The following is a 16,656-nucleotide window of genomic DNA, read 5'->3' on the forward strand; positions in this document are numbered from 1 at the left end:
GATCTCGGTTGCGAAAAAGTATGATCATTATAGTTTTAACCACAAGAAAAGAAGGGTAAGCTTGTTAAAAAATTAATATATAATAACAATATTGAGTAACAACTTGAATCAACTAAGTAGCAACATACAACTTCCATTTATCATTGAGTACTACACAACCAACTTCAACTAATTACATTCCTAATCATCAACAATATTCAATTAATGCATCATCACACATATCAATTAAAGAGATCTCTTATAGTAGAGATGAGCAATTTAAGTGGCTAAATCCTACTGAATCACAACATTTGACCTATCTCAACTAGGTCAGGTATAGACAATTTTAGGCCTCATAGAAAACATGTTTAACAACTTAATTTGATTTCTCAGGTTTTTCCACTTAAACTAGGAAGTCTGGTACTACTGTCAGAGTAAAATAGTTTGAGTATGAGCCTAACACGACTTTAACTTGCAACACTAAGCCACCTATGAGATTAGCTACTAACTACCCTTCAAATACTATGCCTTTCCAATACTCGGTTAGGAACAAAGTCCCCGCCTTTGTATTTTACTTGGTTGGTTGTTTTACACATGTATGTCTTGACCTTTCCCACATACAAATACCACATAACATCTAGAGGAGAAACTTAAAACAATTACCATCCAGAAGCCAACTTGAGCTTTCCAAGCACCGTAACATCACTACTACAAAAAGAATAATCTAAGTCGCTCAATCTAAGACGGTTTACTAAAAAACGATGTAGAATAAGATACGGTGACATTTTTGTAAATAAAAGAAACATTATCTACGACGGTTTAGTCAATACCCGTAGTAGAATAGCCTACACAAATATATCTATGACGATTTTTAGTAAAATCGACTTAGATGTTAAGTGATCTACAACAGTTTTTGTGTAAAATCGACTTAGATGGAGACCCAAAATTCGCGCCTTCGCTCTCAATTCATGCGCGCCGTTCAGTCTCCTAGCCACAACCCTTGTTCCCTCTCTCAGTTCTCAAAAGCTCTCAACCTCTCGTGCAGTCGTCGTGTTCTCTCTCAATTCTCAGCGATGGTGGAACCTCTTGTGACCTCTCAGCCTCTAATAAGAACCCAGAGGGATGGATTCGTTTTATAGATCTATCTAGGTCGGAATGCTCATAATTAAGAAATTAAAAGAAAAAAAATATGGATTGAGGTAAGAAATGGAAGAACAACGCCACAATCCTTAAAGATTGATAAGTTGAGGAAGATTCGCCACTTTGAATTAGGAAATTCAAAGATAAGAATCAAAAGTAGTTCCTAAGAACCTAGAGAGAGAAAATTCCCTCAATTGGAAAAATATCCAAATTATGAATAATTCATTTTCTCTTCTTCTTCTAAAATTTTTACAAAAGGTTCCTATTTATAAGCTTAGATGGACAAGATGACATAAATTTTCACTAACAATTAATATTGACTCTTCACTAGCCCACTAACTAAGCAATAAATTTCCACTAATTTCCACTAGCATTTATTTCTCCTTAGCAACCTAAAAGGCAACGAAACCATCAGATTTATTTAATAAAATAAAATAAAATGAAAATTACATTAAAAAAATAAGATAATGGACTTATTTAATTATTCACCCCCAAACTACTTAAATTCTACCATTAATCCTTCTTCTTTATCATATGACTTTGGGCTTGTTAGTCTTCAATTTTACCCGGCTGGATTCACATCAGCCTCTCAGCGTGCAACCTCTCAACGACGGTGTTTCGAACGGGACGGGGTTGAAGAAACAAAGGAACAGAGCCCGAAGCTTTGCGGAAGAAGCAGTGAAACAATCCCAGGATAACAAAGCTTCCAAGCATTTGCCCCAACATTATTTCAGAAACGACGTCGATCTCAACACTTTTGGCATCACCGAAGAGTTGAGGGAATTCATCAGAAGGATCACCATCGACACCTTTGAATATTTCCCCCTTTAAGGTTCCTTTTTTTTATGTGTCTTTATGGATTAGGGTTAACTACAATTCATGGTTGCTTTGCACAAAGTCAAAATTAGATATAAAGTCAAATTAGTAGCAAGCTGATTTCATTCAAAAATACATCGAAGCTGCCAAAATTAGTAAATAGTAAATCCACATGCATTTTATCTAACTTGTGTATTTTTCTTTATTGATGTTATCCCATTTGTGTATGCTTTTATATTAGAACCAACTTATATTTTACATGAATAGTCTCAGAATTTTAATGTCTCTGCAACTTATATTTTATCCCTATGGTCACTGACAGATAGAAGAAGTTGAAGAATCTGTCTAGGTTTGCCTTGTAGTTTTTGCTTCTTTCATCAAACTGGTCTACTCCAAAAGATGACACGCATGGCCTTATCCCTGCTGCTCCGAACATTGTGATGTATAGAACCGTGTAGAGGTAAGTCATCTAAATATTAATTAGTAAAATAGTAATTAGTACGTTAGATTTTTCCCTTGTGGAATTTTATGATGCATAGACCATGTTTAATTGGTAGGCAACAAAAAATAAAACTAAAATAAATATGATAGGTGTGGTGTTCTCTTATAATATAAAAGAATCCGAAGTGTTCAATAATGTTAACAAGCGTTAGATAAAAAAGATTAAAGTAACAATTTAAGGGCAGGTTTCAAAATTCACTTTGCTTGATATATTTAGTGTTTGCTGGAAAGTGCTTAAGTGAGTTTTGTAGTTATAAGATTCTACTCTATGCTTGTATGATGAGTTTTAACCGTTGAATTTTGAAAAATAGTAATTAGTACGTTAGATTTTTCCCTCGTGGAATTTTATGATGCATAGACCATATTTAATTGGTAGGCAACAAAAATATCATTTTGAATTGAATTTGATCTTTATAAAACAACTTTTATTCTCCTCTAATTTTTATTTATTTTAGAAAAGATATGTATTTTCACCACATGTCTAACATCTTAACAACTTAATCAACTATAACATCATACGACTATACAACATCATCATCTACTAACATACAACTTAAAACATCAACATCTTACAACTTAATCAACTTCATCAATTATCATGATAGACAACTTTAAAACATCATCATATATCAGCATTCAAATAAAAAAATTCATCATACTTCAACATGAAAATAACTTAGAACATCATGCTTCATTTCAACATTTTACACTTGACACCACTCTTTAAGCGTCCGACGCTACTGAAATAGCGGGTTTTCTGTCTTGTCCATATCCAGTGTCAATCCGCTTGCACCTGAGGTGGATAAGATAAAGAACTTCTGAGTCTCTCGTACTTGACATGACAAAATCCATGCCCAACCTCACTCAGGCAAAGAGTTTCTACTAAACTCACGCCAGACACCACTCAACCTATACCCAACATCATTTAGGTAGTGATTCACTAACTTGATCACGTTGGACACCACACCTCTAGGGCTTAACGTCACCAAGTTGTTCTTAATGTAGATCGATATCATTTCGTATCTACAATTAGCTCTTTGTTTTATCAACCATAACTCATCAATCATCACCTCTTATATTCAATCTGATTTCAACTACAATTAGAGTGACTCAAACATTAACAAGCAACATGCATCAATAATGATTCATCACAAAACTTCTCTTACCTCTTGTTAATCTGAACCAAGAAGAGGAAAAAAGAAGAATCAACTCCGTATGACTTTCCGACTTAGGGTTTCTAGGATTCGTAAGCTTCGAATCACTCACTTAACAAGTCTTTATTAACTACAAGGAAGATAGGAGGAGGGTTTAAATAGAAAAAGAGGAAAAAATTCACTCAAGTTTAAGAGAATTTCTTACTAGCTTCTATCTAAGATTTCTTACAATATAAATATTTATGAGATTCACGTCTTAAAAAAAATTTATATATCATCCATTAAATTAAACTAACTTAATTTTGACTCAATTACTTAAAGAGAATCCAACTCTTAAAATTCATTGACTCTAGAGCACTAAAACAACAATACTAACTACAATCAATAATTAATTATATAATTAAATTAAACATTGAAAACTCCCATATTACTACAATTTTAATGAATAGGAAAGATTGTAATGTTCGAACATAGAAATCGTTAATTATCATGTTTGATATACATTACATAGAGTTACCTTTTTAAATTAATTAATTCGTTAGAATGCTTACATTAATTTATTCGTTAGAATGTCAATTTAAATTAAAATGCAAATCAAATTTAAACTATAACCAAGTTAAATTCTGACAATTTGATTAAACCTCTATTTCTATACCCTCAAAAAAATTTAAAACCAAATCAACGGTAAAAAAAAAACAAAGGTTTTTAGATTGAAATCATCAACTTCAGTTTGATAACTTCCCGAACCAAAACTTCACTATTCACCAAAAAAAAAAAAACTTCACTATTCACCAAAAAAAAAAAAACTTCACTTATCAACCAAATAAATTCCTACTAAGATATTTTATTCCAAATATACTACATGTGTAAGTATTGATAAAAGTAGAGCAGAAAAAAAAAATGAAAAAAGTTATTCACTCGTATTTTTACCGAAAATTGATCCTACATTTTTGTCTGTAACAAGAAAAAAAAATCTATGAATCCTTATTCCAACCAGAAGTGGACAAAGAAGCGAAGTGAATGAAGACAAGACATCGTTCTCGTATGGACAGAATTGCAGTGTGGACAAATCCATGAATAGAACCACAGTACATGTTCTGGATAAGCTAGGAGAGGCTCTTATTCATCTTTAAGTTCTCATATTATATATCACATTTATTATACGATGATATCACTGGTATGATATCAAACATCATATTTATATAACAAATGACTTATATTGGATGACTCACGTGATATGTGAGGATTATTATTCTTTTATTGATCCAAGTTCTAACGGGGTTTGTACTTGTAATGTTTCAATATTTTAATCGATATCAGGGTATTTACATATAACAATAATTGACTAATTCCTCAAATCAGATCACAAAGTAATTTATTTAAAAAAAAATTAATTCAAATACAAGATGGATTTGTTTAGATCACGATGAAGTAATTTATTTCAAAATAAAAAATTTAAAATTCAAATACAGGATGGATTTGTTTAGAGAAACGTCGTGTTAAACATAAAATTTATATTTTTTTTTTTCCATCCATAAATATAGTTGCTTTACCATTTAAAGTATTTTACATGAAGTATAACTTTTCAATGTTAATCTAAACATACACATACAATAATTAACTGTTACATAATTAAATTGAAATAAAAAATATTATCATCATTTTAACCTTAACATATACAATTTATTATCTTTTTAGTCTCTAAATAATTTCATAAATTTGTAGGAGCCGGGAACTGAACTAGACTTATTAAGTTTATTAAGTGGGTTAGATGATACAATTAAGATCCCTTACACTATTAATTTCCTAGATACCATTTTATTACATACTTTACTGATATTTTGACCCTTGATATCTTGTCATTTGGTGTTCATCCATGTAGCATTTCATGTGACTGCCAATTAATATAGCACATAATGCGCCAAGTCACACGCTAACTCACATTGTTATTATCTTGGAGAATGGGGACCAAAATGACTAATGAAATTTAAAGTTTTAGTAATTTATCCAATATGTTGTTTAAGATAATTATGCATCATGACTGTTCCATTTATTACTTATAATAAGTTAGATTGTTATAGTTATGATATATCAACATGGGCTAGTGGTTTTCTTTTGTTTTGATTAATATTTGAATTATTTCATTCTAATAAAATCAATTAAAATATACTTATTTTGCTTCTACCTTCTTTTCTTAATTTTTTGTTCTTCTTTTTGGTTGTGAAGTTTGTTTCTGACTATTAGTATAACAAATTAAAGTATAAAATTAAGAAGTTTTGCCTTCGTTCTGCATATTTTTCAACAAAATAGTTTACATAAGATTTTTTTTTTGGATGGAGTAGAGGTGAGAATACAAATAGTTGTTTTTTCAAATTTTTTAATAATCAAATTTCTAACTTTAGATTATGGTAGGACACTTGCTTCCTTTTCTGTTAAAATTGGCATCGCACATAATGTGTTTTTAATGTAGATCGATATTATCTACAATTAGCTCTTTGTTTTATCAAATATTATGATATTATGTTTTGATTGTGATTTTCAACTATTTATTTGAGAGTTAAGAGTTTTTAACCATTATTTAATATATTATTAACTTGAAAATAACTATAAGAAAATCGAAAATAATTATATATATATATAACTTTTATTATTATTTTCCAAGTTTTAATTTTAATTCTTTAAAAATATATAAAAAAATATTACTTCCTTACACATTATTTGTCCCATGCATAGCCCATATATAGGCACTAATTTTCTAAATACTCATTATTCCTATAAATTATTTATTTTGTTTAAAACTTTTATATCAAATAATTTTATCCAACTTTTCTTTGAAATAAAATCAAATCAGACCAAACACTACCTAGAAACAGCTTGATCGACCTAAAACATTAAATGGGATCAAATTGAAAGACATACAACTAGCCTTCAACAACACCAATTTAACGCACTATATAATGCACATCTATCTACACAGCCGACCTATACAATATTGTACGTTTCTAAAAAAATATTACATTTTTTTTTTCATATAGAAAATAGTAGACCCGGACTCTATCAAAAAAAAAAAAAAAAAAAAAAGACCCCGGACTAGACATTATAATTACCACATTGACTAACATCTTAAAATTTTAAAACCAAATATCATTACTTATTAATTAATCAAAATTTAATAATATCTAATTTAATTTAAATTTTATTTATTGATCTGAGTACTAGTAAAAATTTATAATTTTCCCTCTCAAACAACATTTAATTTAGCTATACATTATAACTTATGCAAATATTATATGTATTTCACAAAAAAAAATAATTCTTACACGTAGATTTATTTTATACTTAATTTTTATTTGAAAATCTAAGAGTTTTTTTTCTACATGTTACGAATGTAAGGATTTTCATATCGTTAACCAATTAAAAACCATATTGAATACAAATTTTAAAGTAATTATTACATAAATAAACAATCTTATTATATTATATTTTATATATATATATATATATAAAAGAGGACGGGGTTAGGGTTAGATTTTAGGAGCCAATTAAAAAATCAAATTTTATTTAACAAATACATGAATATTCAATTTTAAAAAAATTATAATTACTTTTTAAAATTTTAAAAAAATCATTTTTATATGTCACCAATAACTTAGAGAATTTATTATAAAAATTAATATATACTTTATTAATAAATTTTTATAAAAAAAAAAATCCTACCAATTAAGTCATTGAAAATGGTTGAATCAAAATATAAACAAAATTTAACTAACTCAACTTTATTTAATTTTTTTAATCCAAAAATATCTTTAAGACGATAAATGAAAATACTATTTACAATTATTGTGATTAAGGATATACATTTTAGTACATATAATATATATTTTATTTAAAATCATGAAAATTAAATACATTTTTAACTATCATTCTATATTTATGTGTCTGTACATATTCCCTCTCGATTCATATGTAAGTAAAAATGTATAAATTCACACATATTTAGGAAATTAGTTAAGTTTATTCAATTTTATTGATTTCATATAAAAAATTAAACTTTACTTCTAAACTACCCTTGAAATATTTATTAGAAATAGAAATTACAATTAATTTAAGGGGTATTTTTGAAATGATAACATTAAATAAGGTTAAATTAGTTTATTTTTTAATATTTATTTCGATATATTTAAAAGTTTTACGTCGCTTAAAAACCGAAATTAAAGATAATTTATAAAGATCTCTCTTTTTTAATCAACGAAGACACATTTTCAAGATAAAACTATGACGATCTAACGAATGTTAAAGCACACAATACCCCGAACGTTTATAATGTTAACAGACTTACGATTAGAACAATATTTAAATCCAAAAATTTTAAATATATTTTTTTTATATATGAGTCTAAAGAGAGTATATATATTATATATATTACTCATGTCATCCCATATTATGTATCATGTTTGAAGAAAAAATAAGTCTTAAAATATAGAATCAATATTACGTATTTTTTAAATGTATCTCTAATGATATTATTTAAAAAATAATTATTGTGTTATTACATTATTTTTAATAAAAAAGATTAACTATAAAATAATTATTGTGTCATTTTTTTAAAACTTTTATTAGTAAGTGTAAAACAAAATAATACTACAATTAAATAATTTTACACTATTAATATATTTTAATGAAATTTAAAATCTAATAATTTCCCACAATGTAGTCATATATATAGCACATCATTTTCACTTTAGAATTAAAACAGTTCAGACGATGTTCGTACGACTCCAAATCCACAACAACCTTTTGAGGCATTTGCAAAGCTCAATCAATGTCTTTTGTTCAGTCCAGCACGTGTAAAATGCATGCATACTCTCTTTCTAATTTATCAGCATGCATAAAAAGATAATACAGTATAAGTGGTTTTCTAATTTCTAATTTCCTGCATTCATTCTTCTCATCAATGATAAAAAAAAAATAAAATTATCGATTAAATTACACTTTACATCATTTTATTTTATCAATTTTTAATTTTGCGATCTCTATTTTAAAATAAAAATATTTTATAAAAAATATAAAATTTTGATCATATTATTATTTTGATGCTTGTAAATTATTAAATTTTGATGTTATTCAGTAACTTATCATTATTTAAGTGAAATGATATTTAATGATGAAGATTTAGAGATAAAAATAAAATAAAAAAATAACATAAAAAACTTTATTTATATATTTTAACCGGTGATTAATATTTATTTTATTAATAAATTTTATTTGTATGATTATTTAATTTTTTTCTATTTTTAAATGTCTTATCACTTGAGACTGAATAAATGATAAAATTTAACGATTAATAGATGTTAATTTGATAGAAAGATCAAAATTTCATATTTTTAAAATTAAAAATTAAATATTTTTATTTTAAAATAGAAAGATCAAAATTATAAATTGACAAAAAAAAACTGCAATTTAGCTGAAAATTTCCTAAATTAGTGTTGTAAAAATACAATAAAAATATCAAATTTATAAACAATATCCTAAAATTTCTATAATTTCTAATTTTAAATTTTTTACATCTATTTTTCTCTTTTTGTCACTTTGACTAATGACAATATTTTAAAAATTAGAGAAAATGTGTACGTCATTTATTCATATATGAAGAGAGATGAATGCAAATTTTCCTAAAAAAAGAGTATTACAAAAATTGATTGTAACATTATAAAAAAAAAATTACAATCATTTTTTGCAATACAGAACACACATTAAAAATGTCCAAGGTAGTTATTGTCATCCCGGGATCTAGATATTTGCTGAGGATACAAGTGTCTGGCACTGTATAGAATATGTTCTATATATTTGGATGGACACCGAGCATTTTGGAATAAAGTTGTGTTTTTTTGATAATGATTATTAAATAATGAAGCACCATGGAAAACAGACACTTTCATAATTAACAATTTTAAAGGCCCTCATTTTAAGAATTATAATTAATAATCCACGTGATGTTTGTTGGATTGTGAATCCTCAACCCTCATCTGGCCTAGCAGAAATTGACCATGCAAGCATAACTTAAAGCCACTTGAGGGCTGAAGCATTTCAACAGCTTCAAATTCTCTCTAGTTCAGTTTCTTCGAGATGAGAACCATGTCAAAGGCAGCAACAGCATGCTTCACTTTCTTTGCTTTTGTAGTAGCACTTCAAGTTCAGGTTGAATGCCGTTCTCTTCGCCCTAGTGTTTCTGATGGGGTTGATGATGTTCAACCACAAGAGTCTTACTCTTATCTGCAACTCAAAGACCAAAGGGTTGGTTCTTCTTCTCCTGAGGACTACTGTAAGCAAATGTACGGATTCTTGCCATGTTCCAACAACATCCTTGGCCATCTCTTCCTCATTTTGGTTTATGAGTACTTGTTGTTCCATGGAGAATCATATTTGGCTTCTGGGGGTGAGCAAATCTTCAAGATTCTTGGCCCTGGTGTTTTTGGTGCTAGTGCCTTTGATGTTCTTGGTGCCCTTCCCGAGTCCTTAATTCTTCTTGGTATGCTTCTACTTTTTCTTTTAAATTTTAAAGCCTTTTAAACCTATCAGGAGACTTAGCTGAAATTAGCTGTATGTGGTTAAATTGCTTAGATTTTTAGTTATTTTAGGGATTATCACAGACCAACTTGTAGTCTGGATTACAATGAAGTCTTTTAGTAAGATCTTGAGTTTTAATCTTGTGAATGAAAAATACTTAATAAAAAATTAAGCAATAAAGTCGGTAAATACTTCATATCATTGATTTAATGATTAAAAAAATTGTATATTATCATATATAGCACTTACTAGAAACATACCCTATCCTAATAATTATTTTGTCTTGGGTTCTTGTTTGTTATCAGTTACTGGACTTTCCAGCGACAAGGAGAGTGCACAAGAGTCTGCTTCCACTGGTGTTGGTTTGTTGGCTGGATCATCCATCTTGCTTCTGACAGTAGTGTGGGGAACCTGTGTTATCATTGGCAAGCAAAAGTTGAAAAATGATTCCGACTCTGGTGCCTCAAATTCATCAACTGTAGGAATAAAAGAATCACTAACTGGTCTGCTTTTGATTCTTCCTCTGTATTTGAGCCCTTTAAATTGTTTTTCCCCCAGGCTCTATTACAAGCCAATGAACATTAATTCGCTTCATTTAAAAACAAACCATTGCAGTTGATACTTTTTGGAGTTTCAAATTCATCATTAGCATTGCCTTAACTCCTTTATATTTGTTTGACTTTATGTTTAATGTGAGCTCATTCCCTTCATTTACAGTCTCTTTTTGATGAATTTATAGGTTATGGTATCACTATGGATGTAGATACTAGAAAGATGGCAAGAATCATGGTTTTCTCAGTTATTCCACTCATCATAATGCAGATTCCCAATTTGTTCCACTTCTCTTCTACACCACGCAATGTGACCTTGATGGTTGCTCTCATAGTTGCTGTTGCTTTTCTTGTCTCATACTTCATTTACCAGGTTTCTCATCCATTCAACACTTTCTATTTGCTGAGTTGGTCCTAAAACTGCTTTGTCTAATTGTTAGATAAGAAAGAACTAAACAATTACACACTATAATAGGTTCAGACTTTTAGGAGTCTCTTATTTGATTTTTTCCAATGCATGCCAAATTGCATTCTCATTTTTCACCAATGAATCTGCAGGTCTTTAAACCTCAGATAGAAAAAACAAGGCTGGAGTATATCAAACATGATGACTTAATATTAAGAATTTTTCAACGCGTTGAAAAACAAACTCTGCAAAAGATCCTCACCGAGGATGGGACTCCCAATGTAAATGCCATAAGTGGGTGAGTGAGGTTTCATGAAACATTTCTTACCAGATTAAACTGCTATTTTCTTAGTTATTTAAAATCTAAACAGTTATTGTGTACATAACCGATAATACTTGTAATTCAGGCTGTATCATGAAATTAGTCAACGTGGGGGCAAGGACATATTAGCTTCTGATATAAGAGATCTGTTGTTTGGGAACAAATTAAATGACACAAACATCAAAGAGGAACAGATTGCAGACATGTTAAAAGTTTTTGACCGAAATGGTGACCAAATTATAACCAAGGAAGAGTTTGTCACTGGCTTAACAGAATACATTAACCAAAGCAAGCATGCTTTGGATAGGAAGTACCTCCCCAAAGAATCTCTGAACAAAATGTATCAGGTATGTAATGTGATGCACCATGTGACTTGATTGCCACACATTATAATTTCCTTGTAAAATCTATTGTTATTTCGATGGGGTTATTTTATGGTATTTGACTATTTGTATAAGAGGATATTTTATAAGGATTATTTTTATAAGGTTATTTTACACACAACTTCACAATAATGAAATATTGTCTGTTTTGGACTTAAATCCTCACGATTTTACATTTGGTTATTACCCAAAAAATCTCTCAATTATTGGAGTATGTGTGGACTTTATAAGTTGTTATTTTTTTTATCTTATTTTATCAATGTGGGACTTGTTTATCACAACATATTTATACCCTCCTGGTTAAAGACAGAGTTCCATGGGCCAAGTGGCCAACCACCTCCAGGCTGACTTACTAGTCTCTCCTAGGCCGACAAGGTCCTTATTGTCTGGACCAATATTGCTCCCATGCACCCAATTTGGTTACGTCGGTAAGCATGTTGGTATTCAATCAACATGACAACATGTAATGGATGATTTACTTAATAATATGCACATATTAAAATCCAGAGTACGTTATTTCCAAATTTTCAGTGACTATCCTGAAAATCTTGGGATTCTGTTACATGTGTACATAACCCAACCTTAGGATTGAGATACAGGAAATTACATTTTGAATGCTCTAGTTTGGGACAGCCATTAGGACTTCTCAAGTGAGTTTTTCATTCCGGAAATAAAATGCAGGATTTTATTAGTACTTGGGACATGCTTTGCAATTGGTTTTGATTTCTTTCCTTTCATCCCTAGTTTTTTCCACGCCACTATCTAAGCAGATGCTTATTGTTTTATTCTGAACAGACTTTTATCAAGCCATGGATTGAACATGTGAGAAAGGAACGTGAGTTGAAGGGACATCTTATATCTGAAGTCTTAAAGCATGCTCAGAATGATATGGTTGGTAAGCTGCGCCAAGATGATGGCACGCCTGACAAAGACGCTATCAGAAGGTCCACGATTGATCTTGTTTGTCATATCCACTATTAAATAGTACAGATAAATTAATTAGATATTCATTTACTGCAACTATGTGACAAGAACCGAATATCATATTCATAGATATTAAAGGTTCAAAATCTGAAGTTGATAAGATTTGGATGTATATTAAGAGCATGTTAGTATTTAAGTATAGAAATTTTTTTGAGTTTCTCCATACTCGTTATTTTTAGTAGAGAAACTCTTCTTTTGGACTGCATCCAAATAAGCTCTAATGACACAACAAAATGGTATATGTTTTTCACTATTTTGACCTGTTCTGTGGAAACTGATGCTACAGGTTGTTTGAGGAAATTGATGTCAACCACGATAATCACGTTTCAAGATCTGAATTGGAAAAAGTAGTCAAGGGCATCCAGTTTGGCAAGGTTGTAGATGCTGAGGAGGCGGTTTCAAAACTTGTTCAAGATCTTGATCTAAACCGAGACGATGAAATTAGTGAGACCGAATTTATTGAAGGTTTTGCAAAATGGATGAACTCAAATTCCAGCGAAGCTGCCAAGTCAAAATCTTCATCTCAGGAAATTCATCAAGTATTTCCACTATTCCTTTACTAAAAAAAAGATCTCATTTTCTTCTTTCTTTTAGGCCAAACACTTAATGAACAACATAAATTTACACATGGCCTTTGAAATGATTGTGTTAGACCTGGGAAGATGTTGAAAGGGTAATGGAAGAAAATCAAACCAAAGGAGCATCTGCATGGTTGACGGCCATAGCATATGTGGTGCTGGGAATTACTATACTGTCTCTACTTGCAGAGCCCTTAATAGCAAGTGTCCGAAAATTCTCTGAAGCTGCAGGAATTTCATCATTTTTCATCTCATTCATTTTAGTCCCCTTCGCCACAAATTTTAGAGAAGCAACCTCAGCAATCAAAGAAGCTAGCCATAAGAAGAGCAGCAATACTTCTCAGACAATGTATGAGGTTAGTCATCACATCATCTTCCTCTCACACTTTCACTTCTACACTCTGTAACTAAGGTGATGCACAGATACAATACATATTCGATACCATACACTATTATCCTAAATATATATACGATGCAATACGTTTATGATATACAATTAAATATTATAAAATTCCACAAATCAAAATTAAGATCATACCTTTTGAACATTACTAAACACAAAATAAAAATTAGGCTTCATTGTACATTGTGCCACTCAATTTCCATACCTTATCTGTTTTTGATATCTCGTTAGTTGATTATCTGTCATTTAGTTAATTATTAATTTGGCACGTTGACCGTTGTCACGACATGTTGATAGCAGACATATTATGTTGACGACTAACAAGTCACATTATATTATGTTAGTACTATATGTCATGTCAACCGGTGATATATTACATAAGTAATTAATGTGTCATGTCAATAGTAAACATAAAAAATTAATAAGGTGTCACTAATTAATGAGGTGACAACATGAGAATTTTTTGAAAGTTATATGACAAAATGCACAATTTCAAAAGCTTGATGGCGAAATTCATGAAATGAGTGGCAAAAAAATATAATTAAGCCTAAAAATTATAAATGCTCTCATCATAAATCACTTCATATTAGCAACAAATGGAAATAATATCAATCTCATTCCCTTCTTGAAATAATTTATAGAAAGGACAAATTCCATTTTTGGTTATGTTTCTATCTTATACATAATAATATGTCTCTATATTGGATTTTCATAGCATTTTTTAAAGACACGAATACTTTACACATGTATTCGTGAACCAAGAGTATTGATGTTGTATACGTACGTGAAACAAATTAAAGTATAGCTGCTTCATGCATATAACTATATAGTTATATGAAGAGTTGTTGGGTGAATGCAGATTTATGGAGCAGTGTTCATGAACAACATTCTTGGCTTTGTGGTGATCTCTATTCTGATATACATGCGTGAGATCACTTGGGAATTCTCAGCTGATGTGCTAATTGTGGCAATAGTTTGTGCTGTAATGGGCCTCACTGCTTGCTTTCGGCCCACTTTTCCTCTTTGGACATCCTTCCCTGCATACCTCATGTACCTAATAGCATTGCTATTGGTCTTTGTTCTCAAAGATGTTCTCAATTATGTTTAGTGACATTTTGGATGCATGTGGATCATGCTGAATGTTGTGTGCTAATGGGGTCTTTCATGCCTTGATGGAAAACGAATTCAGATATACATTATTATTGGATACAAGGAAAAGTCAAAAGAGTGTCAAACAATAATAGACCCGTTCGTTTGACCTTTCTCTCTTGTGAATCTTCAATCACATCAAAATCTTTGGTGGTTATGGAACTTCTGTTTTTGTTTAACTTATCACAGTGCTTCTTCTATTGTAGTCGATTTTACGAGTAATCTATCTTAATATATATAAAAATATGAAAAGTAAAAAGTTGATATCCGTTCAAATTAGAAGTAGTAATATAGACATTAAAATTGTATAAAAAAAAATTATGCAAATTGTTTCTTGCTTAATTAATCTTTTAAGTAATACATTGTATATTATTTTAAAATTAAATTTTGCGATTATACTTTTTAAATATACACATGAATATGAGTATTTTAATTTTACCACCAAATCTTGAACATTTTGTTACTATATTTTTAACTGTTTTTAGTTCCGTAAAATTAGTGAGTTTCAATTTTTGTTCCTTAATTTTTTTTTTTAACCTTTTATTCCTCTAAAATTAAAAATTAATATTGTGATCATTATCATTGTGTTAAACTCATTAACTTCTTATATCTCTCGAGCTTTTTTGGAGAAAGGATTGGACACCATTTCAAACATGATTTGATTTAAACATTGATAGATGTACATAAGTGATTGTTGATCCTTCTATTTCTTCAACAAAATCTCATTCTTATTTGGAAATAAAGTAACCTCATTTTTAGGTTGGGTATAACCTTTCTCTACAACCTCCTAAGCATGTTGTGAACCTAGCAAAATATACAATAACACTAATTTTCATGATTTTCATTAGTAAGATGAGGGGATTAAATCAAATTTAAAGCATTGTTTTTCATATTTTGAGTCACTAAGGGTATCTCTCAACTTACTAAGTTTTTCTCTCAATTTTGAGAACCTAAGTTCTAATACTACTTTGTCAGAAAATTTTAAAAAGAACACTAAAACCTAAAGAGATTGTATTGTATTTCTCGGTTCAACTTCATAAGTTGGTACTCTTTTTTTTTTGTCTAAATCGTGTTTGAGCGTATGGCAGGAACATGAATTAATACTCTAATCATAATTTATAGTAAGGTAACTCTTAACCATTACATTACCTTTTATTAACACACTAGAACATAATAACAATAACCCTTCAAATACTTAGTTGTTAGAAAATAATAATGTCTCATAATGCACAACCATTGGTTGTTAGCCTATTCTTGTGCTTATAAATTAATTAAGGAATATAGATGATGAACAACAACTAGTCCATGGATGTTAATAGTTTGCAATAATGGGCAACATGCATGTGTTCTTCTCCTTTGTTTTATGAGCATGCTAGAATTTGCATAAGGAAATGCAGGAGGTGATGATGGCACGGGCACAGTAGGAGTTATTACGGACAACAACTCTCGCAACGGTAAAGAGGAGATAGCAGTGGCTATTAAGATGGCATTGCATGATTTCTTTCATTACAGCAATCAAAGTTTTGCTTATGCTGTACAGATAAGGAACTCACATGGCTCAAGCTGCCCTTGCAGGTTTATATTTCTCACTCCTCATAATTTCATATCATATGCACAACACATTTTTAATTTTGTAATTATAATTCATTTTACAATATGAAATCTTGTAAAACTTAATTTCTATGTGGAAAAATGATGAAAACTAAAGTTGACGTTAGCTTCA

At 29.8% G+C, this 16,656-nt stretch overlaps 1 protein-coding gene and 1 long non-coding RNA gene across 2 annotated transcripts; both read left to right on the forward strand.

The window, feature by feature from the left end:
- Positions 1 to 1,636: 1,636 nt before the first annotated feature.
- On the forward strand, positions 1,637 to 4,866 carry LOC114915319 (uncharacterized). The gene is made up of 3 exons (XR_003803295.2): positions 1,637 to 1,951; positions 2,258 to 2,395; positions 4,555 to 4,866. It is a non-coding gene; the product is annotated as an uncharacterized LOC114915319 (long non-coding RNA).
- A 4,693-nt stretch (positions 4,867 to 9,559) lies between these two features.
- Positions 9,560 to 15,112, forward strand: LOC109791451 (sodium/calcium exchanger NCL2). Its single transcript, XM_020350750.3, has 9 exons — positions 9,560 to 10,119; positions 10,463 to 10,660; positions 10,897 to 11,081; positions 11,267 to 11,412; positions 11,522 to 11,783; positions 12,615 to 12,763; positions 13,090 to 13,342; positions 13,456 to 13,737; positions 14,644 to 15,112. Exons 1-9 carry the CDS (start codon positions 9,717 to 9,719, stop codon positions 14,890 to 14,892), a joined length of 2,127 nt encoding a protein of 708 aa, XP_020206339.1. The 5' UTR covers positions 9,560 to 9,716; the 3' UTR covers positions 14,893 to 15,112.
- Positions 15,113 to 16,656: the final 1,544 nt, after the last annotated feature.

Source organism: Cajanus cajan, chromosome 10 (assembly GCF_000230855.2).
Source record: "Cajanus cajan strain Asha chromosome 10, NIPB_CcT2T_4, whole genome shotgun sequence".
NCBI classification, from domain to species: Eukaryota; Viridiplantae; Streptophyta; class Magnoliopsida; order Fabales; family Fabaceae; genus Cajanus; species Cajanus cajan.